This window comes from Pecten maximus, chromosome 1 (assembly GCF_902652985.1).
Source record: "Pecten maximus chromosome 1, xPecMax1.1, whole genome shotgun sequence".
Taxonomy (NCBI): Eukaryota; Metazoa; Mollusca; class Bivalvia; order Pectinida; family Pectinidae; genus Pecten; species Pecten maximus.
This window is the reverse complement of record NC_047015.1, coordinates 48,784,440-48,810,471: the sequence shown is the minus strand read 5'-3', so window position 1 is coordinate 48,810,471 and position 26,032 is coordinate 48,784,440. Positions and strand designations below refer to the sequence as shown.

General features: G+C 33.6%; 1 protein-coding gene across 3 annotated transcripts; it reads left to right on the top strand.

The window, feature by feature from the left end:
- The first annotated feature begins 1,522 nt into the window (after nt 1-1,522).
- Nucleotides 1,523-24,745, top strand: LOC117336552 (mitochondrial Rho GTPase 1-like). 3 transcript variants are annotated; one of them, XR_004534640.1, is made up of 22 exons: nt 1,789-1,831; nt 3,404-3,462; nt 3,590-3,671; nt 4,081-4,124; nt 4,397-4,450; nt 5,219-5,329; nt 5,776-5,826; nt 6,072-6,173; nt 6,600-6,641; nt 7,004-7,060; nt 7,428-7,536; nt 7,903-8,023; nt 8,554-8,638; nt 9,048-9,193; nt 9,656-9,750; nt 10,770-10,861; nt 11,335-11,457; nt 12,368-12,493; nt 12,754-12,950; nt 15,733-15,801; nt 19,331-19,815; nt 19,846-24,745. XR_004534640.1 is itself a non-coding variant. In XM_033897170.1 (21 exons), the coding sequence occupies exons 1-21, from the start codon at nt 1,789-1,791 to the stop codon at nt 19,446-19,448; spliced, it is 1,926 nt and encodes a 641-aa protein (XP_033753061.1). In that variant the 3' UTR covers nt 19,449-24,745. The 3 variants fall into 3 exon arrangements, 1 of the variants encoding a protein (XP_033753061.1); XR_004534641.1 differs by lacking the exon at nt 15,733-15,801 and having other exon boundaries at nt 1,523-1,831; XM_033897170.1 differs by having other exon boundaries at nt 19,331-24,745.
- The last annotated feature ends 1,287 nt before the right edge of the window (nt 24,746-26,032 follow it).

The following is a 26,032-nucleotide window of genomic DNA, read 5'->3' as shown; positions in this document are numbered from 1 at the left end:
CAATCTATTTTCATTATACCTGACCGTAGCCTGGCATCCAAGTCAGCAAACATAAACAGGTCAATCAACCTATTCTATACCCCAACTCCGAGCTTCAAACATTCTGTGGCCATAATTATAATTTAAATCATACGATAAAATGTCTCTCCAGTATCTATTTTCAACATGGGGAATTACCCTGTGTCACGCAAGATCTCATCCAGTCACATGAATGCAATCATTACAAATAATATTGGCATGAATCTCCAACTTTGAACAATCCTTTGGTGGGAAGTCTCCCACATGGGCATCTAGAGTTTACTAAGAGATTGGCAACCCTGAGTCAATTGTGATGTTAAGCTGACTGTACTGGATTTTATTTTTATGTGATAAGATTCACAGTGGTTAAAGACTCCTTATTACATGTCACAAACATCTTCATTGATCAGTTCTCATGACTACTGAAACTTGGAATATATTTATATGTAAATGGTCTGTAGATATTAGGGACCCAACTGGAGAGGCATTCTATCGCACAGACGTGAAAAGTTATGTGGTCACCTGCCACAACCATTTGGGTTTATCCCCAGATTCTCCTGTGTCCTCCCACAGTAATTTAATGTACCCCTTGTGCGCTTCAATCCGAGCCAACAAGCTAATTAATATAATTAAGCGGATATAACTTATTTCTCAATTGTTGTAAAATTAATTCTTAATTTCTAAAGGCATTCTATGACAAATTTTACAACTGATGGGTTGCAATAAGAGCGGATCAAGCTTTCACATTTTAAGAAAAGTTCAAACTGATTTAAGTGATCAAACCAGCTTAATTATCAATTTGTCTTCTTTAGCTAAAATCCAAATTGATTTTATAATGTGAACCAGCTTGTCTTCTTCAGCTACATGTAGCCCTTTCTAATGCTTTGATGTTATATGCACAAAGTGTAAACTTGTTTGTGTTAAAATGAAAAACAATTTTATAAATCAAAATCTTATAGGCCTAGTCTAGTGATCTGATAAAATTTTCTGCTATTTTCATATATATATAATAACTGCAATAAATATCAATATTCTTTTCAACTTTCAAATTCATCCGTTGCTTTAAAACTGAGCAAAAATGTCGATATCCATGTCCCGAACAATTCTCCTTTATTTTGGGCAAATCAAACTCCCTTAAATTAACCACCATATTATATATATTTTGATATATTGCAGTGCTGTCAGGCAAGTGCCACATGTATCAGTTTGGGTGTGCAGTAATTGCGTTGAAAAGTCACTAAAACACCGGTCAATGACTCATTTTGACCATGTGTATACTTTTCCGTTGTATTAGTATCATGAATGACACATTTGTCTTCGAGAAAACCAGCTTCTACTTACCATTCAACCTGCCACATTTCACACCTGCGTCCCGTTGCTGCAGACGCCAGCTCTGTTTCCGCAAGTGCGCACGCAAATAGGAAGCTCCTACTGTTCGGAAGGTTTCTTCCTTGACATACAAAGCTGTAATAATTCTAGAAAACTTCCGTATTGTGAACCGAAAATGGCGACAGTTGGTGTCTTTAACGAACATGCATTGGCAATATATTTATAAAATTCCTTGAAGATAAGCGCTAGATAGGAGCGTAAGAGCATTGTTTTAAACGTTTGTGATCTTTTGTTGTAGAAAGTGCATTCAAGAAATTGTGAACAGATAACTGTATGAAATAATTCGCATGATATGTAGCTTCAGTTTGACCTTTCTTGGCATGCTTTCATCATCATGACATGAGAGAGTAAAGTGGTGCAGCCAAGACTTCTACTGCAATTATGAGCTGCAAAAGGGACGTCAGGATCCTCCTTGTTGGAGATCGTAAGTTTGAGTTTGTTTCATGTGTCAGCAAACCTTGATTCTCTTATATAGGATTCAATAATTCATTTTGAATATGGCAACTAACTAATACTATATCTATATATACAAGTTACACAGCAGACAGGAACTCCTATATAGCTAGCTGTGTGTTAAAACAGTAGGACTGCTGATACCAAATCACACATGCAAAAGTTATATCAAAGAATTGTCGCCACATCGTCCACTATCGTGTCTAGTGTTTGACTGCACATACATCAGTCAGCGCTTCAGCTGACCAAAATGTATGGCTCGAGTAATTAGAGAGCAGCAGTTATATTAAACATTTATATATTAATTAGAAATAATGAATAGTTACGCATTTAAACAAGCAACAGAAGATATGCTATTATATTAATGTATAAAGTAAACCCAATCTTTAACCAACCTTCAATTTGATATATATAACCGAAGCTAGTAGATAACTATAAATAATTGTATAAGTTAGACTTTGTACAATTCTGTAGATGTGTGTTGTATATATGCAAAAAGGGACTAAGATGATTGCAGGAGGCCAGATGGCTAAATATGTATTGGTAATTAGATCAAGACAGGAAATGTAATAAAATTTCAGCATCACTGGTCGTTTTGGCAAGCTTATGATAAAAATCAATGTTCAATTAAGCTAAATAAGTAGCTTCTTCATCATTCAAACGAAAAGGTAAATATTAAAAGATTTTTTTCCCCTTGTGTAACAGGCAAGTATTCACCAACATTTACTTGTCTGCAAACAAAATCTAAAGGCATGATAAGTTTATTATAGGTAACAGGGTTTTGTCTTGCTCTGCAAGAATGCAAACTGTGTCCATCGAGTCAGTTCTGAGGTCTGGAGTTAGAGTCTGGGCCAGGTGGTCTTTTGCACATTTCATTTCTTTCTTGTATAGGTAGATATTATTCATTACTGTGACAATCAATTTCTAAGGTCATGTATACAGCTCGGCTCTACAGACTACATTAAAAAAAATTGATGTTGAATGTAAAAAAAAAATTAAGATAACCCGGCATGTACATACATTTCCAAAATTTGTTTTTGTCAACTTCCATACTGGTCCATTTCCCCCAAGGCTGAATATAGACAAAATTCAAATAAAACAAAATATTGGTTCTATGTTAAGCTGGTAATATACTTATATTACCAGCTTCATGTAGATTGTGCAAGTTCACAGATTTTCATTTTGAAAAAAAAAAAGCATAATTTATTTTATAGACCTTCTTTTGACAATATGGATACATGTTAATGTATTAAGGTGTAACCTAAACATATGACTAGCTTCCCGAAGATATAGATTACAATGTACATTGACTTTGACTTATCTTTTATAAATTCCTGTCAACATTTTATAACTTTCATTAGTAGTGATATACTGAGTACCTGGCCGATTTCAAATTTGTTAGTGGACTTAATTTTCCCTATAACATTATTTTGATATATATCATATGGCATATAGATGATCAATATCAGCACAAACATATATAGTATTAAAGATACATATGTATATACATATTCAGATCTAATAAAAATATTCATGATTGCAGCTGGTGTTGGGAAGACGTCATTGATATTGTCCCTGGTTAGTGAAGAATTTCCAGAGGAGGTAAGTGTTCAAACACTAATTGTGTTATAATGCTATATATTTTGAAACATATAGTTTGCCACAAGCACAGGAAAACTTCACCGATACCATATTTACTGAAATCTGTTGCACACTTGTATATCTTTAGGTGCCATCAAAAGCAGAGGAGATAACAATACCTGCTGATGTTACTCCTGAGAAAGTACCGACACATATTGTTGACTACAGTTGTAAGTGAAGTTGATCATCGTTTGTACTTTAATTTCATTAAACCGGTCGAGTAGATGACGGCTGTAATTCGACAGTGAAGATTTAGTGTTATTTTATTTACTGACTGCTATTTAACGGAAAAAAGGAAAATGATGAATAGATCATAAAATGAATTTTTATTATCAAATATTATATAATATCCAAACTATGCTTTATTTAGTAGATCAAAGAAATTTAGTTACAAATTAAACTTATGTTAAATATATGGGTTGTGAATTGCACAAACAATATCACCTTTCATGATCATGATAGCCATCTGTTAGATACACTACTGTTTACGGTTTAACATGTTACTTTATAATTTACCGGTATGTATTTATGTAATGATGATGACATACATAGAAGCTATTATTCTATCGGTTTTTACAGCACAAGAACAAGACGAAGACCGACTTCAGGAGGAGCTTGATAAGGTATGTATATATCATTTAATATATCAAATCAAATCAGTTGAAAGATCTTGCATTCTATCTTTACTTTTTACTCTGTTTGCCACTGTACATTTCTATCTAAATTGTCTTGATTCAAATTAGTTATTTCAGTGATCAATCTTCTCTTTAAAAATGTGTTTTGGTATTTTTTCAGGCAATATTTTTTTCCATAAAAAGTAGTAACAGTAGAAAGAAAAAAACAAAAACACCTTTTAAATAATAAATATGAAAATGAGAATTTATTTGTATTTCAGGCCAATGTTGTGTGTATTGTATATTCTGTGGATGATGAAGATTCCATAGAGCGGGTAAGTTATTATTCTATATAACTGGATATATTAGTCTCATAATGGAGTCATGTTGAATCAATTTCATATAAGGATAAACTTCATATGGAAATACTAAATGAAATGGCTTACTTGGGAATGCTTTTCAGATCGGAATGTCAAAGGTCAAGGTCATTGTTACTGTAAACAGAAAATTGGTTTCTTCAGCAAAAGTGCTTGTTTGGGATTGCTTTTAGGTCTGATGGTCAAAGGTCAAATTCCCTGTTACTATAAATAGAAAATTGGTTTCTGCCTAATATATAGAGTTCTGCAGTGCCAATTTCACTCAAACCTAACAGAGTACTTCCTCAAATCTGAGGTCTGATTTCTGCATAATACATTAGATCCGTTGGGTCAATTCAAGTTGTACTTTATGCACGTCTCGTTTGCGTTTAAACAGTAGAACACGCCATCCACTGATGTCAACACTGATCAGGAGGATTAATGTTGTTTTGCAATACTTTGTTTTAGTTAGATATGAATTATTCTGGAAAACTTTGATTAGCTAAGACAAGTTTTACTGTGTATATGTACTGCACTGTCACATTAATTACATATCAACTGGTTCAGTATATGCTAAGATCATCAGCATGAATATGACCAAATAGAAATCTGTTTTACTAATTATGTGGCATTTAAAGCTATTCTCAAATCCCATTAATTCAGAAAAAATGCAGTATAAGTTTAATAAATAGACACTTGTTAACTACTTCTTGATGTGATTTCATTTTGTGATGTAATGATTGACAGATCACCACATTCTGGCTGCCGTACTTACGTTCTTGTTTGGGGGAGGATCATCGAACACCAGTCATTTTGGTGGGAAACAAAACCGATTTGCTTGACTTCAGCACAATGGAGGTTTGTAATTAGTATCATCAAAGGGGAGAAAAGTTTATTGTGTATCATGGCAATTTTTTTAAAAAAAAGTTGATCATAAAATATTTATTATTAAAACAACATACATGTACCAGGAAATGTTATGATGAATAAAGGATACATCTCATGGATGATTTGGTAAACTTCAAAGCCCAGAACATACAGTCACACCTAGAGATAGCAAAATTACAGGTGTTGAATATTTGTGGTAAAGGCAACTACTGAACCCATCTTAGTCTCCTGGAACCCTCCAAGTCTCCTAATTTTCTACATGTAAAGTGTTACCAATACAAACATGTATTTCATAAAATCTTACCTTAGGAATATGAGAACAGAATAAACATTTGTGGCTTATGCATCATTTTGAATATCAAGTATGATTGATGTTATTGATTAAATTTTACTGTGTTACATAACGTTTGTTACAGACAATGATGCCAATCATGAATGACTTTGCTGAAGTGGAGACTTGTGTGGAGGTTAGATAAATTGTCAATATTTACATTATAATAATTAGTATAATTTTAACAATTGAACTTAAATGTTCTTGTAAGTCTTCAATCATCCAAATTCTGAAGCTAGAATTTAACTTAAAAACATGCACTGTGGAATCTATTAGTGAAATTTTATCAGATGAAATTGAAAGAAAATTTCATGTTTTTAAGGCTGAAGTTAGAAAAATTCTGATATGAGAAATTTACTGTTTGTGTTTTTTCTTTAACAGTGCTCAGCAAGGACACTTAAAAATATTAGTGAGATGTTTTACTATGCACAAAAGGCTGTGCTTCATCCTACTGCGGCTGTATATAATCCAGAGGAAAAGGAGGTAATTTATTTTAATTACATTTATAGTGTTAACAGTCTAAAACCACTTCCAGTATAAGGAAATTTGTATCAAGTAAATTCTAAATTCACTACATTGTTCTCTTAGCTAGGTTTAGTGTACAATCTTCAGTGTTAATTGAATCTGTATAATCTGGACAGAGATAATGGTAGTGTCTATGATATTCAGTCTAGACAGGTGGGTGTAAAGAAAACTTAAATGTGAAAAATGCCTTTACAACAGGATCATGTATTTTCTTTAGGAGAAGATCTGAGAGGTGCAAGGATGAAACTAGATAATATCATATTTACCTACAGTAATATGAAAGATAAATGTTTTAATTTGATACATCATTAATCAGCTTATTAGCGATTTTGCTTAAGAATTATTTTGATGTGAAACAAAATGATTACAATGTTGCTGTTGCAGCTGACACCACAATGCAAAAAAGCCCTAACCAGAATATTTAAGGTATGTTATAAACTGACTCGGGTCAAGATTTTCACTTTGCTATTTTCATTACTTATTAAACCCCATTCATTTATCTAATATGTGTGACATTTGCTGAACCATTTGTATTCAATTAGAATTATTTCCAAACTGGAACATATTTTAAAAATTTTATACAATGTATTCATTTCGCAACATGTGCTTTGTATGAACTCGTAACCCATATTACTCTGTAGGGATGAAAGATTTAAGATAATTGTAAATAATGAATGTATGGTTTTCTGAAGTTTTAAATACTTTGAATACTGATTTGTTATTTGTGATGTCATAGCTTTTGCCACATTATTTGATATTTTGTATAATGTGTATTGGTTTCATTATAGATATGTGACCTTGACAACGACTCTATACTCAAAGACGATGAAGTTCATTTATTCCAAGTGAGTAACTATCAAGATCAATTATAAATAAATACTGATAATATTGTAAATGCCATCTCAATAAGTGACTAACAGTATGTAATCAAGCTAAAATTGATTTCATTTCAATGAAATTCAAATCTGATAGACTGTGGATTGTGTTCTCATTGATCTGATCATCAGATCAATGAGAACACAAACCACAGTCTATTGTGAACATTGTGTCCTGTATTGATACATTTTATCACAAATAGGATTTTTTTCCCAATTAGGTCGTTTTCACCTACTTTGGGAGAGTTTGTCATAGTTAGGAAGAATCATGGCAAAATTATTCCCTTGTTTAGCCAAAATTTGAGTTGCAGACTAGTGCATTGTTTTATCTTTACAGAGAAAATGTTTCAATGCCCCTCTTCAACCTCAAGCCCTAGAGGACGTCAAGTCTATAGTGAGGAGGAATATCGCAGACGGCATCATAGATAATGGAATCACACTCAAAGGTAGGCTGATTATTCTGACATAGACAAAAATTCTCTTGAATAATTTAGAGTTTCTCAATTACTTCTTTCAGTTTCAATTTTGTTTTCTTTTTCTAGTACCCTTTTATTAATTCAATGTAATGAAAAATAAAACTTATTCCTAAATATGAAGTCTGCTGTAACATGTTAGTAAAATCAATTTCCTTCGATTCTATCGAAGAGTAACTTATGATAAGAAATGTAACGACTTAGGAAGATGTACAAAAGGATTGTAAAGATATATAGGAAAAGGGAGACTCTGCAATATATTTGGGTAAATGACAAAGGAAATCAAACTAGAACATATTAACATTTCAATTTTACTGACTTATGCTATTTTCTTGCTAGGATTCCTTTTCCTACACACACTGTTTATACAGCGGGGACGACACGAGACCACCTGGACAGTCCTCAGGTCATTTGGCTATGACGATTGTGTTCAACTCTCCAAAGAGTTCCTCTCACCAAGGTAACACAGCACAATTTGTCGGGTTTTTACAATAGAATTGTGATGATGAATCCGGAAATGGGATAATATTGTTCCTTCTGAATCATGACAAAATGTCACAATAAAGTCTTACAAAGAACAAACAGAATTTGGAAACCTGCATGATGTATTGGTGCAGTCTGTCGTTTGTATACATTGTGTTGATATTTCACGGCTTTTTGGGTCCGTTAATGTGCCCCATTCCCAATTCAAATGATCTCATATCAAAGCCAAATTCCCAAAGTTTCCAGTTTACACCCGAAATTTTTTCCAAATTCACCAATTTTCTTCCCAAAATTAGACAAAAAAAGGCCCCATCCCAAAGCCCTGTTAATTTTACCCTTTCTGTAACAATCTCTGTTTAGTTCCTATCCTAATATAGCAGGTAGATTTATAACTTTCTACAGAGAAGGATTTACTCCTGGTTTCCATAATTTGACTCTAGTTTTTATGTGTAGAATTTTGTATTTAAAGATGGAATTTTTAATTAAGTAAATGTGTTTGTGTTTCAGGGTACAAACTGCATTGGGCTCTACAACAGAACTGTCCACACAAGGAATCCAGTTCCTCAAGATGATATTTGACAAGTATGATGATGTAAGTGTGATCCATCTTTAATGAAAACAAAATATTTTTTCTATTTGGGCAGGTCATTGATTTTTGTTAAATATTAAATTTGATACTTGTTGGTTATTTTTAAAATCATTAAGTAAAGATAAAAAGAAATAAGCATAATATTCTCAACAAAAATCTCTATTTTTTAAGCAGCCAAGAACAGATTGACTATGTATTTCTAAGTCTAAAAGATTAGTAGATATTTTTTAAGCAGCTAAAAACAGATTAACTGTGTATTTCTAAGTCTTAAAGATTGGTAGATTGCGGTCAATGCCACAGAAATATCTTTATATTTGCTACTGCCAAGGAAGAGTTTGAATATTTTGTATCTGTCTGAGAGGTTGATTCCAGTCACTGCCACCATTAAGTACATGATCTGTATTGATTGTAGGACCGAGACGGCTGCCTGTCTCCCACAGAGCTACAGAATCTCTTTAGTACATGTCCGGTGATGCCCTGGGGATCCGATGTCAACAACACAGTTTGTACAAACCACAACAACTGGATCACACTGCAGGGCTACCTCGCTCAGTGGGGGTAAGTCTTCAAGGCACAAACATGACCTTTTGTCACAGAGCACACTTTACTGACAGATATAAACTTAATTGATTTATAGAATCCTATTTAAAAAGACAAAATCACAAAAAATTATCAATACTTTGCAAAAGTTCACACTTAATGCCAGGCTTTTTCTGAGCGTTTTTTTTGGCATGCATTTATATATGGAAATTATTTCATATTTAAGCAAAATTTGCAGTTTATTTAATGCCCTTCCCATTTCACCATTTTCCCCCAAAATGAGACATAAAGTCCCCCATCCCATCATGCAAACATGCAATCTCTTTGACCTTTAATCATGTCATTATCAGATCATTGTCTTTGTATTTTTAGCAGCGTTACAGCCCATGTTTTGATAAAAGATTATGTAGTACATCATTTTCAGACCATTTTACCTATGTTTTACTTATTATACTGTTATTGCCAATCCTTCTGTTCCAGATTAACCACACTACTAGATGTACCCAGGACAGTAGAATATTTAGCTTATTTAGGATACCATTATCATCATGACAATCAACTCTCGGCAATAACAGGTCAGTTATGGTGTATGTAGGTGAATATAATTAAATTGTGTGACCTTAACCAGAAAGACAACAGCAGCTAATAATAGATCTGTACTATCTATGCAGGGTGCAAAAAATGTTTTTGAAAGCACTTGTCCGAGGGGACGAATGCCTCATGAGAACCACTCGTCCCTGAACTAGAATCCCTCATCCCTCTGACATTCACTCGTCCCCAGCCAAATTTTACACGTCCAGGACAAGTGGACGAGTGTTTTTTTCGCACCCTGCTATTTAAAAAAATGAAATTTTCATTTCTAGTTGCAATGGGGGAAGCTTTATGTACTGAACTGGTGAATTCAATTTAAGGTTAACAGACTTGGATGACTATCAATGGCCGTCATTTGCCTTTGTCTTCCTGTATCTACACCATACTTTAATCTCAAAACAGTGGAGAAATGGAGAATATCTCCAATAGGAACTTAAAGTAACTATTTTCTAGAGATGGTTGGAGGGGCATGTAGTGTTACCCATGTCCCTCTCCAGATTTTGTTAATATCTACACCACAGTATCATAACATCAAGTTTTACACCTGATCACAATCTGGTGGCCATTGGTCAAGAGTCAAGAAATTTTATTTAAAGTCGCACTGTAGTGCTATTCTTGCGACAAATGTCAATGTCAAAAGGTCAAAACATTACCTTTGACCCCTTCTGCATGGGACATTTCTAGATAGTAGTGGAGGCGTTCATGTGCGACAGACATTTTCTAGTTTGTAAATGCATGTTTTAGTTGGGTTCAGTCAACCGAAAATATAACACTATTGACAAATTAATCCTTCAAGATGGTTAGTCCAATATAAAATGCAAGAATCTTAAGTTAATGATTAAAAAAATTAAGCAGTGTAATTTTAGCTCAGACAACCTATTCTTATAACAAATGTATTGATAATTATAAATGTCTGCGATAAATGAACAAACAAATATTACATAAAGCTTCCCGTTTTAAATGATAGACATGTAGATTATGAAATTTATTTTTGATTCTACAGTAACGAGAGACAAAAAGATCGACTTAGATAAAAAGCAAACCAGTCGAAATGTGTTCAGGTGTTACGTACTGGGGGCCAAAGGTGTTGGCAAGGTGAGTACCATGTCTGCTGTCAGTCAGAGAAAACATAGTTTTGGAAAGTTCCTGTAAAGCTGAAAAATCTTGTCATTAGAGAAATTTTATATTCAAGGAATTTCTCTAAAACTGAAACCCTTATAGAGAAAAAAGATTTTGGGAAATTTCTGTAAAATTGAAACACTTATAAGAGAATAAGATTTTGGGTATTTTCCGTAAAACTGAAACACTTATAGATAAAGAAAATAAGATTTTGAGTAAGTCTTGTAAAACTGAGACACATAAAAGAAAGTAAGATTTTGGGTAATTTCTGTAAAACTGATACAGTTATAAAGAAAACAAGTTTTTTTTTAATTTCTATAAAACTGACAGTTTCATACAAATTTTGCTACAGCAGTGTTCTGTATTAAGACAAATATAAAGATTAATATATTATATGTGGAAAGTTGACATGTGTTGTGTTATAAAAGATATGATTTGTCTAATTTCAGAGTACATTTTTACAAGGTCATTTAGGCAGAAACCTGAGATATATAGCAACACTGAATAAAGAGCACTTGTCAAGTTTTACTATAAATACAGTTCAAGTTTACGGACAAGAAAAGTATTTATTGGTAAGTAGGTCACCTGTCGGGTACAAAACCTGAGTAAATATTTTGAAATTGAACTTACTGCATGTACAGGTAGGGATTGTAATAAATGTTGAAGCATGAGATTGTGAATTCTACTGAGTAGCAAGGTGAGCTTGTGGACTTACAAGTCGTAACAAATCATATATAAGTGGGCTTATAAGTCATGGGCTTATTTCTGGATAATATCAGGGTAGACAATAAAACAAAGAGTCAATCCTTCGAAGTCCAGATTGATCGCTTTTGCTGTTTGTTTGTTTGTTTGTTGTAAACTGTGAACAGACAGGGTCACTTTGAGGGGGGGGGGGGGGTCCTTGCAGTAGTTGGTAACTACCTCACTGAACAACATACAGGAAGCCCATCGCATGCCGTTGATCTCTCTTGAGATTTACTTTAATTTCAATATTTAATATTTTAATATTTACATATATTCTAAATGAAAGATAGATTAATTTGTCACTCAGCTAGTCAGCCGTTTTAATTTGTCACTCAGCTAGTCAGCCGTTTATGAACAACCAAGCTATGATGTTGCATTTTTTGGAAAATAGTGAAATATCATCATTATTGCTACATTAACTGACATTCTGTCAACCTACTGTTCATTTTAGCGTTACACCTGTTAGTTTGAAGTAGGATAGCTATGGCATCAGTCATGACTGGTATAACTTAACCAGCAGGATAAAAATAATATAATTTTCAAAAATTTCTTTTCAAGAGATTTATGATGTTGAGTAAGGAAGCCTGAATGTATTGAATAATGAAAATTTGTGGAATATGCAATACAGAAAAAAACTACTTACGATAATCAAAACAAATTAAAAAATATCAAAAACATATGACTATTTAGTAAGTATTTATTAATAAATGTATAAATGTTTGATGTGTATCTTTGTAGCTACATGAGGTGGATGTTTCTGTATGTGACATGTTAAACCCGACCGAGATGAATTGTGATGTGGCTTGTTTAGTGTACGACTCTACCAACCCTCGAAGCTTTGAATTCTGTGCTAGAATGTACCTGGTAAGTTTGAAGATATAATCAACTTCATACCTGTATTCAGTATTGGAACAGATTTACACTTTGTAAAACATCAAAAAATATTTCATTTAATAATAATAGATGTTATTTTAAAATGATTAATAATTAGACATCTTGATACATAGAAATCTACACACTGTTGAACTTTTACAAGAAGTCTACCCATATGTAGACAAGGGGTAGGTACAACTTTTTAATATTTTAGACAAGAGCCCCCATGTTGACTGTTTGGATTTTTGTAGAAACACTTTATGGATAGCCGAATTCCCACACTGGTGGTGGCTGCGAAGACAGAATACCAAGCAGTGCGTCAGGACTACGAAATCACACCCGCTCAGTTCTGTAGCAAGTTCAAGATCCCGCCACCTCAGAGCTTTTCTGCCATTGATAAAGTGAACCGGGAAGTGTACATCAAACTGGCGACGATGGCTGCCTACCCGTACGTATCTGTCTTAACATTCCTGGTTTTGATCCTGTCCTGTTATAACACTGACACCACCTACAGCTTCTCTGATTTAACACTGTCATAATTAATTCTGCCTTGTCAGAAAACTGCACTAGTTAGCTCCGTTTCTATTTCAAACCTGAACAACGAATTTGTGTGTTCCTTTATCATCAACATACTGGCTAACTTTCCTGGCTTTGGAAAAAGACTCCTTATATCCTTTTTTCTTCATTCCTAATCATAAACAAAAATTATCAGTTAACTTTTTTTTTATGATTTGTCCTCTTGAAAGAGTAGCTTACAAATTTATTTTACTTGCCAAACCGTATGAAATTTGATAAACTAAAAATGTGATTTTTTTTTCTTCGTTTATTTACAATTCTTTAAATAATTTTCCTGGGTATGTGGTGATGTGTTATGACTGGATACGATTTGAAACCAAGACTTCATGTTACTTTTCCTTTTCTTCTATTCATTATTGTCATATTCATTTTCCATCACTAGGTTGCTTCATGGCAGAAAGCCAGTATTTATCATTCCTTAGAGAAATAGCTTTCAATGTTATTTATTTATATTTATTATATGTTTTGTCTAATTTTGGTCTGTGTTATGAAATTTATTTTTATTATGAAAAAAAATATATTATTTGATGATTGCACATTTGTTATTATTATTGAAATAAGATCAATCTTTTCGTGATAGCAGTATATGTGTGTGTGATTGGTTTGAATTATGTAGCATTCTATCAACTGCTAAGATCAGGTGGGATGGGTGGTGTGGGTACATCAATATGAGGTAGAATCTAAATTAATCATAACATTTTTATTCTAACTTAAGGCTCCTTAAAAATTGTTTTCGAACAGCGTGTTGCAGAATCTTCATTTGAGCCATTGAAATTACATGTACCAGGTACATGTATATCACTCGTTAGAAATATCAAATCTGAAATGGAATATAAAATAGATTATTTTCACTCATGCAAAATCCAATTAAAATTAATTTCTCTATAACAAAATGATGGGGTCAGAAGGGGTATTTACAATAAGAAGTTTCCTCATATCACAAAATTTTAGTCTGAGTGTGTAAATGAGATTTTCTTAATTGACGAATATGAAATGTGTAGATGGTGAACTAAGGCTGCGATTCCCACAAAATTGGTCAAAAATCTATTGCATTATATTATAATTAATTTTTCTTTGTTTTCATGGTATACTCAAATGTGATTGGTCGAAAAATTCTTTTCATTCTTCTATGAAAGAAATTCCGAGAATGGCGCGAAAAATGTGACGTCACAATACGACAATTGACGTTGCGTATTGATTTGAGAAAAAGAATCCCATTTAAAACCAGTAAAATTGTACATAAAACATGTTTTAAATTAGAAAATAATTTTCAAAAATTAATTATAAGCGTTGATGTCAATTATTTTTTAGTTTCATCGGGGTATGAAACAAATTTTGTTTGCAAACTTCTGTAAGAATCCGCTACACGGATTCATACAGTTTGCAAACAAAATTTGTTTCATACCCCGATGAAACTAAAAAAAAATGACATCAGTGCTTAAATAAAGTGTGCTATGCCAAGTATTTGCTGTTAATTAAATCTTGTACAGGTATTTAGAACTAAAGAAATAATGTTTCTGTATAATCATCTATCACAAAGCACTCCTCCAGCATTCTCTTTCACATCTCATTGTTGTCACCTTGTATCTGACCTGGCAAGTTTTGCTGACAAAATTTTGTATAAGGTATGCTATATAAAGTACAAGTCTATCAGTCTCTCTAGTCCAGTAGTTTGACTTAAATCAGAGATGAAAATCTTCAGCCGATTTGCTGATTTCAGCCTTTTTAGCTCCCAAAAAATGGCTAATTCATGTATAGTTTCCCTTAAAGAAATAAATTTCAGCCTTTCTTAAGATTTTCCATTTTCGTCTCTGTTAAATGTTGTACATAGATGTTGTTAAAAACATTCATATACATTATGGTGAGATTTGCCTTGTAGTCATAAATGTAAGTGGCTACAAATTCTTCTACTTAATAGCAAACTGTACAGCTAAGTATAGGCTATATAACTTACATCTGATAAAGTTAATACTATTTTTTTTATTTTCAAAAATGGTCTGGATCTGCAAGGGAGTGTTTGATATGTACCTGTAGCTTACAGATTACCATCATCGAAAACTCAACAGCTTTTTTCTTTCATACATGAGCCAAAAAACTCTAGATGATAGATTGAAGAACTTGAAAGTTACAAGTTCACCAATTTCTTAAAAACTTTGACCCTACTGCTAAAGGATATGCTCTTATAGAATATAGTTATCACATTGACTTTTCTTTGATCTGGTAGCAGCAGGTTCCTTCTATAAATCTAGTGTGTGTAGTTTGTAGGATTATATTTCTGTAGTTTCTTTCATTTTTAATGTTCTTATTTACAATGAAACATGAATGAAGTAGATTTGAACCAAAAGCAAAGCAGCTGATTTATAAACATTTAATTAAGTAGCATATCTACAATTGATACTCTCATTATAAGATTTCTTTGATAAGAATATAAAAAGTTTTTCGTATTGTTGGGGTTGAAATATTTTAATTTATGTAATGAAATGATAATAATTATTCCTGTATATTTTTGAAAACAAAACATATTAATAATTTGGGTCATTTTACATGTCTATAATTTGGATTACTGTTGTAAGGAAGTACCTGTTTTGTCTGATGAACACTTCCTCTACTGTAGAAGTTTAGTTTACTTTGACTCGCCCCTTGATTATTTGCAGCAATTTGAAGCGCCTGGTGCACATGTTGTTGGTGCGACAGAATCCACTGTGGCTGGAGGAGAAATTCAGGTCCCCCATCGTTCCTATTGTTTTATATTGTACCTTTTTAACATAGCATGCATGCTTGTCTTATCGCCCGCTGTGTATTCACCAGGTGTTGTGGCTGTTGTTTCCCTGGATAAGACATCAACTTACTATATGTATACTAGATTATTCCTCCATTATTCCATGTACTCGGTAAACATTAACACATTGTTACTATTAAGTAGAATTCTCAAGACTATTTATATGGTAAGCTTTATCTGACTGTATATAAATTACCGTATTTATCTGAAAATAAGCCCCCTTCTTCATCTTTGCAGGTTCACAAATAAGCTTACCCAAATTCTAACACTAAAGTTTCACAGGGGAGGGGGCTCATTTGAGGATAAATACGAAATAGTATAGAATTATAATATGATTACTTTTAAGACACAAATTTGTCTGGTAGCTAAGTTTAATTCTTGTTTTTATTGATTTTCAGCCTTAAATTATGGAGAAACATTTCCATAGATGATATTAATAAATAATATTAAGTAATAATAATTGACATCAAATTACTAAATAAGTTGGTTTTGGAAAATGACCTGTAAACTTTTAAAAAACAAATTTTTACAATAGAATAGATTTGGTATCTACTGACAACACTGGCCCAGAAGCTAACAAACATAGTCCCAGACCATGCATCAGTCATCTAAATTTTAGATATATTTTCAGCTCCGCCACTTGGTATGAAATACCATGGTTATTTCATGGTGGGCTTATGTGGTGGTGTTTCCTTTACCGTCTTTAATCCATTAACTTCTGAATCCTACAACCTCTCTTCCCGAACTATTGAAAAGATTTTATCCAAATTATGGTGTTGGCTTCGTTATCCCAAGGGCATTAGGAGTTTCCGGAGTAAAGGTCCTCTTTGGGGCTATCCTCTACTGGGTAGATTTCAATGTCATATTCCAAATTACTGCACTGTGATAAATGAAAGAGCCTCTTTCATTTATCAGAGTCCAAATGGTTTGACTGATTGGATCATATTGTATCAAATATCACCCAATGGAAACTACCAATGGCTTCCTGATAATACAGAATTACTGAAATCTGTAAGCTCTGTCCATTTGCAAATGTGCAGGGTTCAAAGGGTGAAATTGACTTGTGTATCGCTTTAAACATTTCCTCATATTAGATTGAAAGCAAGAAGATTCTATTTTAATAGTCTTTTGAATCATCCCATCCCCCAAACCTAATTCCAGACCCTTAGGCCACAGGAGTCAAGTGGGTTTTGTCAGAGGGATCAGTCTAAAGCTACAATGGTAATACATTAAACTACTGTTATTATTGTAAACTCTTAATACTACATGAATCCAGATGAGGGATACAGGCCCAATAGGTCTCTTATCTACATGGATCCAGATGAGGGATACAGGCCCAATAGTTCTCTTGTCATTAACATAGCGGACATATGATAGATCTTTGCAGTACAGTATATATATATACAATTGATGTTGCACTCGGCAGTTGAGATGTTGGAGGATATTTCTCCGTGAAATGTTGATTTTATCACAACTCACAAATTATTTTCCTTTGTCACTTGGATTTGGGTAATATACTAATTAATAGCTGGAACAGTTTTGAGCATATACTGATAAAATTCATTAATACTGACGTACAGCATCTGGTGTTGTTAGCACATGTGTTAACACATTCTTCTGGCTACGCAGCCTTCATTTTCTGCTTCCTCTTTCTTTGTTTCCACTGTGTGTTACTGTATAGTTCCATTTCCACCAAAGTGGACGTGGAGGCATATTCAAGATAAGATAAGTTTTATTCTGATTCAGGACTACATAAAGTCCTCTGTACCAGACTCACAATAGATACATAATAAATCAATATATTAGATAGATATATTAGATTTAGACATACAACTTTTTTCTTTTGAAAAAACAGTGTAGAAATCCAACTGAGAATCCAAGAGAATTCCAAAATACATGCAGAGCTTATTGTCCATTGAAGTAATATATTTACTGAATGAGTGTCCATGTTCTGTTGAGTAGCGGACATACACTTTATAAGTTAGTGTATATAGTTTATCAAAACTTGATACTTAGGTGCATGTACTGCTATGTAATATACATGTATGTCAATACATGTTTTGTTAAGATATGTATCATTGTCTATATTTATACTGCAATGTTAGAACCTAGCATGGCACATGTATATCCCATTTCCTTATATGACTTTTCTTGCAATAATTCTAATTTACACTTAATTGAATTTCATCTATAAGGCTTTGTTTTGTAGTATACCTGTATTTATTTAATAGAGTTGTATTGCACAGATACTCCAATATTTGACTTGTACCAGTAATCACCAAGATTGTCACTAGTATAAATTGTATACCTATGTATATATAGAGGATATCTAACAGTGTCTTCAGTAATACCAAATAAATTATATTTCATGAGTGGGGCTAATATTTTGATATTTTTCACGAGTGCGCAGCACGAGTGAAAAATATCAAAATATTAGCCACACGAGTGAAATATATTTGGTTTTACTGAAGACACTGTTAGATATTCTGTTTATTACATTTTTTATCAACAAAAAACCTACCCGTATGCTAACTAGGCCTACAGCGAAAGTTTGCATATGTTTACCCCTGTCCAGGTGCTGACATATATGTCAGGCTTTCTGATTGGTCAATTATTTTGGTATTTTCTAATCATTAATTTGATTGGTCAAATCAGCAAAAGTGATATTTTTCACTAGTGAAAAAGTGAAAAATATCACTTTTATAGAATGAATAATTTTTGATATTTCACTGGTAAAAATGTAATAAACATGTATATCCAAACAGTGGGAGACAAAATTATTAAACTTTCACTCTCTGTAATCCAGAACCTGGTTATGGACTTGATCCCTTGATTTTGTATGTAAATTGAAACATAGTAAAAATATATATTTAAACAGAAAATTATACACTTATACGGACGTTTACACAGAGCATGATATATATTCTGTTGTAGCACTGGTAATGTGGAAATTTCACACAGCATGTTTAAATTACAGGTCCTATAATCATATTAACTCCTAATTTTGTGGTCAATCCAAGATCAAATGAAGACAAATAATTTGATTTCCTTACATTCAAAATAAAAGATATCTTGCTGCATCAAATGGATGGAAATAGTGTTAAGATGATGTAGTCTATGAATGAACAGACCTGCTTGTCTTTGCTTGTGACTTTCATAGATTTAATTGTGTGATGCCTGGTGTTCTCTGAACCCAGTATAATTTTTTTCTTTAATTTGTCAATTAACAAAAGTAACATATGCCATTACAATCCCAAATTGGCTTTCATATGGAATGTTTTATTTTGCTTCAATAAAATTCAATATTGAATGAACGAACATGAAATCCTATAATCCTATTATAATTACTTCTGCACATAAAAATTCTTTTGTTATTATTTCTATAAAAGTTGTATTGCATTATGAGACAGATGTTAAGCTTATTTACTTGTAGATTTCAGACACTGATGTGTGTTTGTTTTGTGTTTTTACAGCCACGTGAAGGACATTGTGATGAAGGAAGAGAATGTGTACCTACGTGTCGGGATAGGTGTGGCTGTTCTAGCTGGCGTAGGGTTTGTGATGTACAAGGTTTTACGACGGAGTTCCTAGTCTACGGCTCATATAACAGTATTATACTGGACAAACAAAGGTGAATGTTGTAGCACCTTCCTAATGGACAAAATGAAATTTCAGAGGGTACTTCACACAGCATGTTATGGAGTTCACAAAATTGGACATTGGTGGAGTCGACCTACATAAATTGGCACGGATTTGATATTTAGATATTGAATGTAAACTTCTGAATATCTGCTGGCATTGTTGTGATATTTGGATGTAGAACACCTGAACAGTAAATAAGGACATCAATTAAAAAAATGAATATATTTTTAGATGCTGAGTGATCTGATATCGAATGTGTACAACTAAATATCTGTGGATATGCTTAAACATATCTGGACGTAGGTGAAGTACTTAGGTGTTGAACGTGAATGTGGAGGGATCGTAGGTGTTGAACGTGAACGTGGAGTGATGATCCCTGTTGAGTAGAGAGCACTGCTGAATGCTATATCTGACTAGTGTGGTGTTATACTGTGGTGACCCTTAGGCACCAGTTCAACCTGTTAACATTGGTAATTGTCTCCCTTGAAAGCTACCATTTTCTTAATCATGATTCGCAGGAGGGAATATTCATACGATTATGGTCATTTGTTGGCTTTGTGCATGTTTTAGTAAAGTCAAAGTACTTTGTACTTGGTATATTGCACAATATTTATTATTGAGGGGAACAAGTTATGGAAACTTTTGTGATACAGATCATAACACATGTGTAAAATAAATGTTTGTGACAAGACAGTTCATACATGTATATATGCATGTGTTCTGTATTTAATACAGGCAGATGGAAAGTGAAAATATCACAGAAATTTCACTTTTCATCCAGCTATTGAAAGAAGAAAGTGTTTCTTCTCTTATCTAGAACTATAAATAATTAATTTATATCTACTGCAAGTCCTACTTGAACTCTTGCTATCGAAAGAAATTGAATCAATAGGGTTAGGATCACAATTTGTTAGCATCCTTAGGATTCTTTGCCTTATACTCTTATTTCAAAGAATTTGAAGAGCCAAACATTTATAAGGATTAATCAATAACATATACCTACATATTATTATAAACTACTTTTAAATGTTAGATATCTTCAAATTAATTCTATTTACATGTTTGGCCTCTGTAGTTATAAATCCCAATCAGCACATTAACTTTGTATTACCTAGCTGAAAAAAATTATATACATGTATTGTTTCTTGATCAAGAACAGTATGATAGTTAACCCTTTCAACCCTAAGAAACTTTAGTAGACTCTTCCATTCATTCATTATTTGGAGTCCAATATAATCAGTAGGGGTGAAAGGGTTCAGATATGCAAGTCAACCAATTGTTTGAACTAGAATATTTGAATTTGGTGTATGGTTTAATATTTAATTTTACTAGCGGATCATTTGGTCATGACCAAGTTTTTATTTATAAACCTCATAAATCGGCAGTAATTTCAAGAGCATGTGGTGAGCTTTGGGGGATTTGTACAAAGGCTTGTGTGCATGTAAGCCATACTGGTGAGTGTGATGATCCATATAACATTAACCAAGATTCCAAGAAACCAATTCACAGATATGTTCTTTCTATCAATACTCCATGTTTTACGTTTGTGGACATGTTTGACATGCCTGTGTGTGTGACGTGTTAGTATAAAAAGATACATGTTCTTGTGTTAATATACCTTACAGCGTATTTGGATTACATATTTATTGTTTAGCTTGTGTTACATGTATAAGTATTTAGATATATTTTATCGTCTAAATAGAGAGTTATCTCCCCTTAGGTTACTTAAGTTCAGTACACTACAGTGTATAGAGAAAAAAATCAACCCCGATTGCAATATTGGTTTTTAAAAAATCAATTATGACACAATAAAAGCATGTTATCCTATTTTCAAATACAAATTTTACTATGTTGCTGATATAAATTAGTATAAGGCGGACATTATTCATACAGGTGTTATGAAAATAAGGGGAAATACAAATCTACAGTATATTCTGTTGGTAAAATTTTCAAGACTGATGTGTCCGATTTAAACGGGTCATTTACGAGATTATGCCATGTGCAATCTAGTCTTTGGAGATTTGAAATCACATTACATGTCATTTCCCTGATGTTTGAATGGCTGATTGAATGGGTTACGGAGCGCAGTGTAAAATGATACTTCATAAAAGAATGTCCCTGTAAGTTGGTAAACAGGGCATTCACATAATTCTACCATTATTTCAAAACTTCTGGTCATGTTCATTACACTACATCCAACTCTTAAGAATGTTTATTTGTCAGAGTGCTGGCCACATAACCTCTGGTGAGGATCCGAGGTGTGTGGTTCAACACTCCTTACTCGTGTCGGTTTGGGTTTCTTGGGAAGCTGAGAACCCGGCTTGTCTGTGATGTTGTGGTTGTGTCCTTTGGCAAGACACTTTACCCTGATTGCTCTGGATGGCATGAAACAAGCTTCCCATATGTTGTTCTGTGAGGTAGTCACCAACTACTACAAGGAGACCCTGCCTCAAAATGACCATGGCTGTTCACAGAGTGATAGACCCAGCAAGCAAACAAACAAATATCTGTCAGTATTTGGTATTAATCACAAATATGTTAGTTTAATGTTTTATTTGAAATCTCTGATGTTGTAATTAGGATTTTCAAACATCTGGGTTACTTGGATTTGAGAAAAGATTCCACTAACATTCAAAGTTGAAGTGGAATTTTTATTGAACTTTTGGGATCAAACCATTCTTTATGACATGTCAATTCAACATCATTGACACCATTACATAATCTACAGTAACAGTTGTCATAGAGGCTTGTATGCAAATCAGAAATGTGCAGACGGTGTATTGTCAATGTTGTACTGTCTAGAATTATTTTCATTGACCAATCAAATTCCACGTTACATCTCAAATGAATTAGAAAAAGGAGTAGGGGTTCTTTTGTCAGTAAAGTATCCTGATAATATAATTTTTTCGATGGATGGGCATGTTTTCTGAGTATAATTTCGGATCAACTTTTTACCTTGGGTTGTACAAGAATAAAATAATGTTGATATTCTGATCTTCATGATTAAATTTTGCTCACCATTAATGAATCAAAATTTGTGGCATGGTTTTGATGTGAAATGAAATATTTTACTGTTTATCTATAGATCACAGACAGTGTATGGAACAGCTCAGCCACAATATAAAGTCTCAGGATTTTACATATTAGCTAGTTAACATACATGGCATGTTAGTAAAGAATACTTAAATTATATAGGACTTTTAACTAATAGTTGACAGATTCAGTCTTACCGTAATTGTCAACCCCAGCATCAGACTGATCCGATTCCCTATAAACTTCATTTTAATGAATAACAGTAATTAAAGAAAACGGTATCATCTGTATCTGTTATTTTCCTTTACATTCATTTGATTTTGATTTTTACTAGACTGAGTGTTTCGGTGATAGTTACAGTGTGTTTGGGAAGAGATATCTCAAAAGTTTTGATTGTGTGATATTGCATACAGTTTTCACACACCTAGTCCATGAATACAGTGTCGGCATAATCTGTTCCAACAATGTTTCAACATACTGTGTCTGCATAGTCTGTTTATACAATGTTACAACATACTGTGTCTGTATAGTCTGTTCATACAATGTTACAACATACATTGTCGGCATAGTCTGTTCATACAATGTTACAACATACTGTGTCTGTATAGTCTGTTCATACAATGTTACAACATACTGTGTCTGCATAGTCTGTTTATATAATGTAACAACATACTGTGTCTGTATAGTCTGTTCATACAATGTTACAACATACATTGTCGACATAGTCTGTTTATACAATGTTACAACATACTGTGTCTGCATAGTCTGTTTATACAATGTTACAACATACTGTGTCAGCATAGTCTGTTCATACAATGTTACAACATACTGTGTCAGCATAGTCTGTTCATACAATGTTACAACATACATTGTCAGCATAGTCTGTTTATACAATGTTACAACATTCATTGTCAGCATAGTCTGTTTATACAATGTTACAACATACATTGTCGGAATAGTCTGTTCATACAATGTTACAACATACATTGTCGGCATAGTCTGTTTATACAATGTTACAACATACATTGTCGGCATAGTCTGTTCATACAATTTTACAAGATACATTTACATTGCCTACATACATAAAATCTTTAGTGTCATTACATGAAATGTCATTCCATACTATGTATCTGCATTTTAATATAACTAAATGTTACTGTACTCAATGCAATTAAGTGACTTGCCAGTATTTTGTATGATTGGGTCATCTGTCACCTATAACCAAACCACTACAACCTCAGGGGCTTGATACATTCCTACGACCCAGAATGAAAAATTAACCCCCTTGTCCGATCCCTGTGATCTAGGGATAGGACCCTGGGGTTAATTTTTCATGGGTCATTGGAAGGTATTAAGCCCCTGTGCCTACACCCACATGCTACTTATGTCAAAAGCAGTAAAAACAAATTACAGATGACTTGATTGATATCATTAGTTAATACTCTTGTATCACATAGGCCCGCCATATCACTTATACATACTCAATTAAAACAGTTGTTTTAAGACACAAAAGTAACAATATTTATTGTGGTCTTTATATTAAGGTATTTTGGATTTATTCTGCTGGGTAAAACAAGGATTTTTTTTCTCTAATTGCAGCCTTAATTGCTCCTTTTTGATACTGTATATGTGTTATTGGATGTTCACAGGGATCGGACAGGAGTTACCAGTTCAGTACATGTATATATATTATCATTTTTGATAAAGATTCATAATTAAAGTGTCATTATTATGTGAATGCTTTACATAAATTGACTGCAACAACAGGAAATTGTATTTCCTCTGTTGGCAAAATTCAATCCTAAAATTATATCATGGTTTTGAATCTTCAGAAATTTTAATTTTTGTACTGTAAAAATAACGACGTTTGTGAATCAATGTCCTTAACATCTTTTCTGGTCCCTGTGAATGTGGTTATGACTGCAGTCCAATATTCTGGGATCTGGTCGACTCTTTTCTGGTGGATGTTACACCTGAGGTTATGTCTGATCGCATGATGGATGATGGTAATTCCTATATACAGTACTAGTGTGCATGTGAGGAGAGAGGTTGTTTGTTTAGGATGAAGTGAGAGAGGGAGGGAGGGAGAGAGAGAGAGATTGAGAAAAGAGATGTGTCATGTGAAACAGCTATGGATGTTATCACAGATTGTCCAGATTGTGAAATACAAAAACAGTATTCCTCTTTTAAATACAGTACATGTCTTAACTTTACACTCTGAGTTTGTTTTGTGTACAAATATAGTTTGTCAGTGAAAAGGTACCGACTCTGGTTCAGTCACTACCAGCATACATATATGTACCTGGTATCGGTCAGTAATTAGGGCCCCGTCACATATTGGTGGACGTCCTATAGTGACCGCTTTCTCTGTGCGTCCATCTCAAACAAGTATGTATCTGCTTCAAAACTTTGTCACTGTTAGTCACTAGAACTTCATACTTTGGATATGGGTTCACCTTGGTGTGACGGTGTGTCACGTATCAAGGTCGTTCACTTTCACCTATGACCCCCACCAAAGAAAAGTTTATATAGGCTCTTATCTCTACACTATAAGTCATTGGAATTTTTAACTTGAGGTTCCCTTTGGTGAGACGGTGGATCATGTATCAAAACTAGGTCACTGACCTACATTTTGACCTAGGCTAACATCAAAGAAAAAGTTTGGGCTCTATATCTCCTTCAATACTTGCCCCTGGAACTTCATACATGGGGTATGGATTCGCCTTGCAGTAGCAGAGTGTCATATATCAAAACTAGGTAACTGACCTACATTTTGACCTTTGTCTAACATCAAAGAAAAAGTTTTGGCTCTGTATCTCCTTAAATACTTGTCCCTGGAACTTCATACTTGGTGTATGGGTTCACTTTGGGTGTAGCTGTCGTTTATCGAAAATAGTTCACTTTACCTTTGACCAACAGCAAAGAAAACCCCACTGAAAATGTCAGCGGGATCCCCCTTTCCCAGCGAGATCCCACTGGGATTTGATTATGTCCAAGTGGAATCCCACTGGGATTTTATTATGTCCCAGCGAGATCCCACTGGGATTTTATTATGTCCAAGTGGAATCCCACTGGGATTTTATTATGTCCCAGTGGAATCCCACTGGGATTTTATTATGTCCAAGTGGGATCCCACTGGGATTTAATTATGTCCAAGTGGGATCCCACTGGGATTTTACTATGTCCAAGTGGAATCCCACTGGGATTTTATTATGTCCCAGTGAGATCCCACTGGGATTTTATTATGTCCAAGTGGAATCCCACTGGGATTTTATTATGTCCAAGTGAGATCCCACTGGGATTTAATTATGTCCAAGTGGGATCCCACTGGGATTTTACTATGTCCAAGTGGAATCCCACTGGGATTTTATTATGTCCCAGTGAGATCCCACTGGGATTTTTTTAAGTCCAAGTGGGATCCCACACCAAAACTCGCGCTGGGATCCCACTGAGATTTTCAAACAGGATCCCCACTTAATTTTTCAGTGGGGTAGTTTATA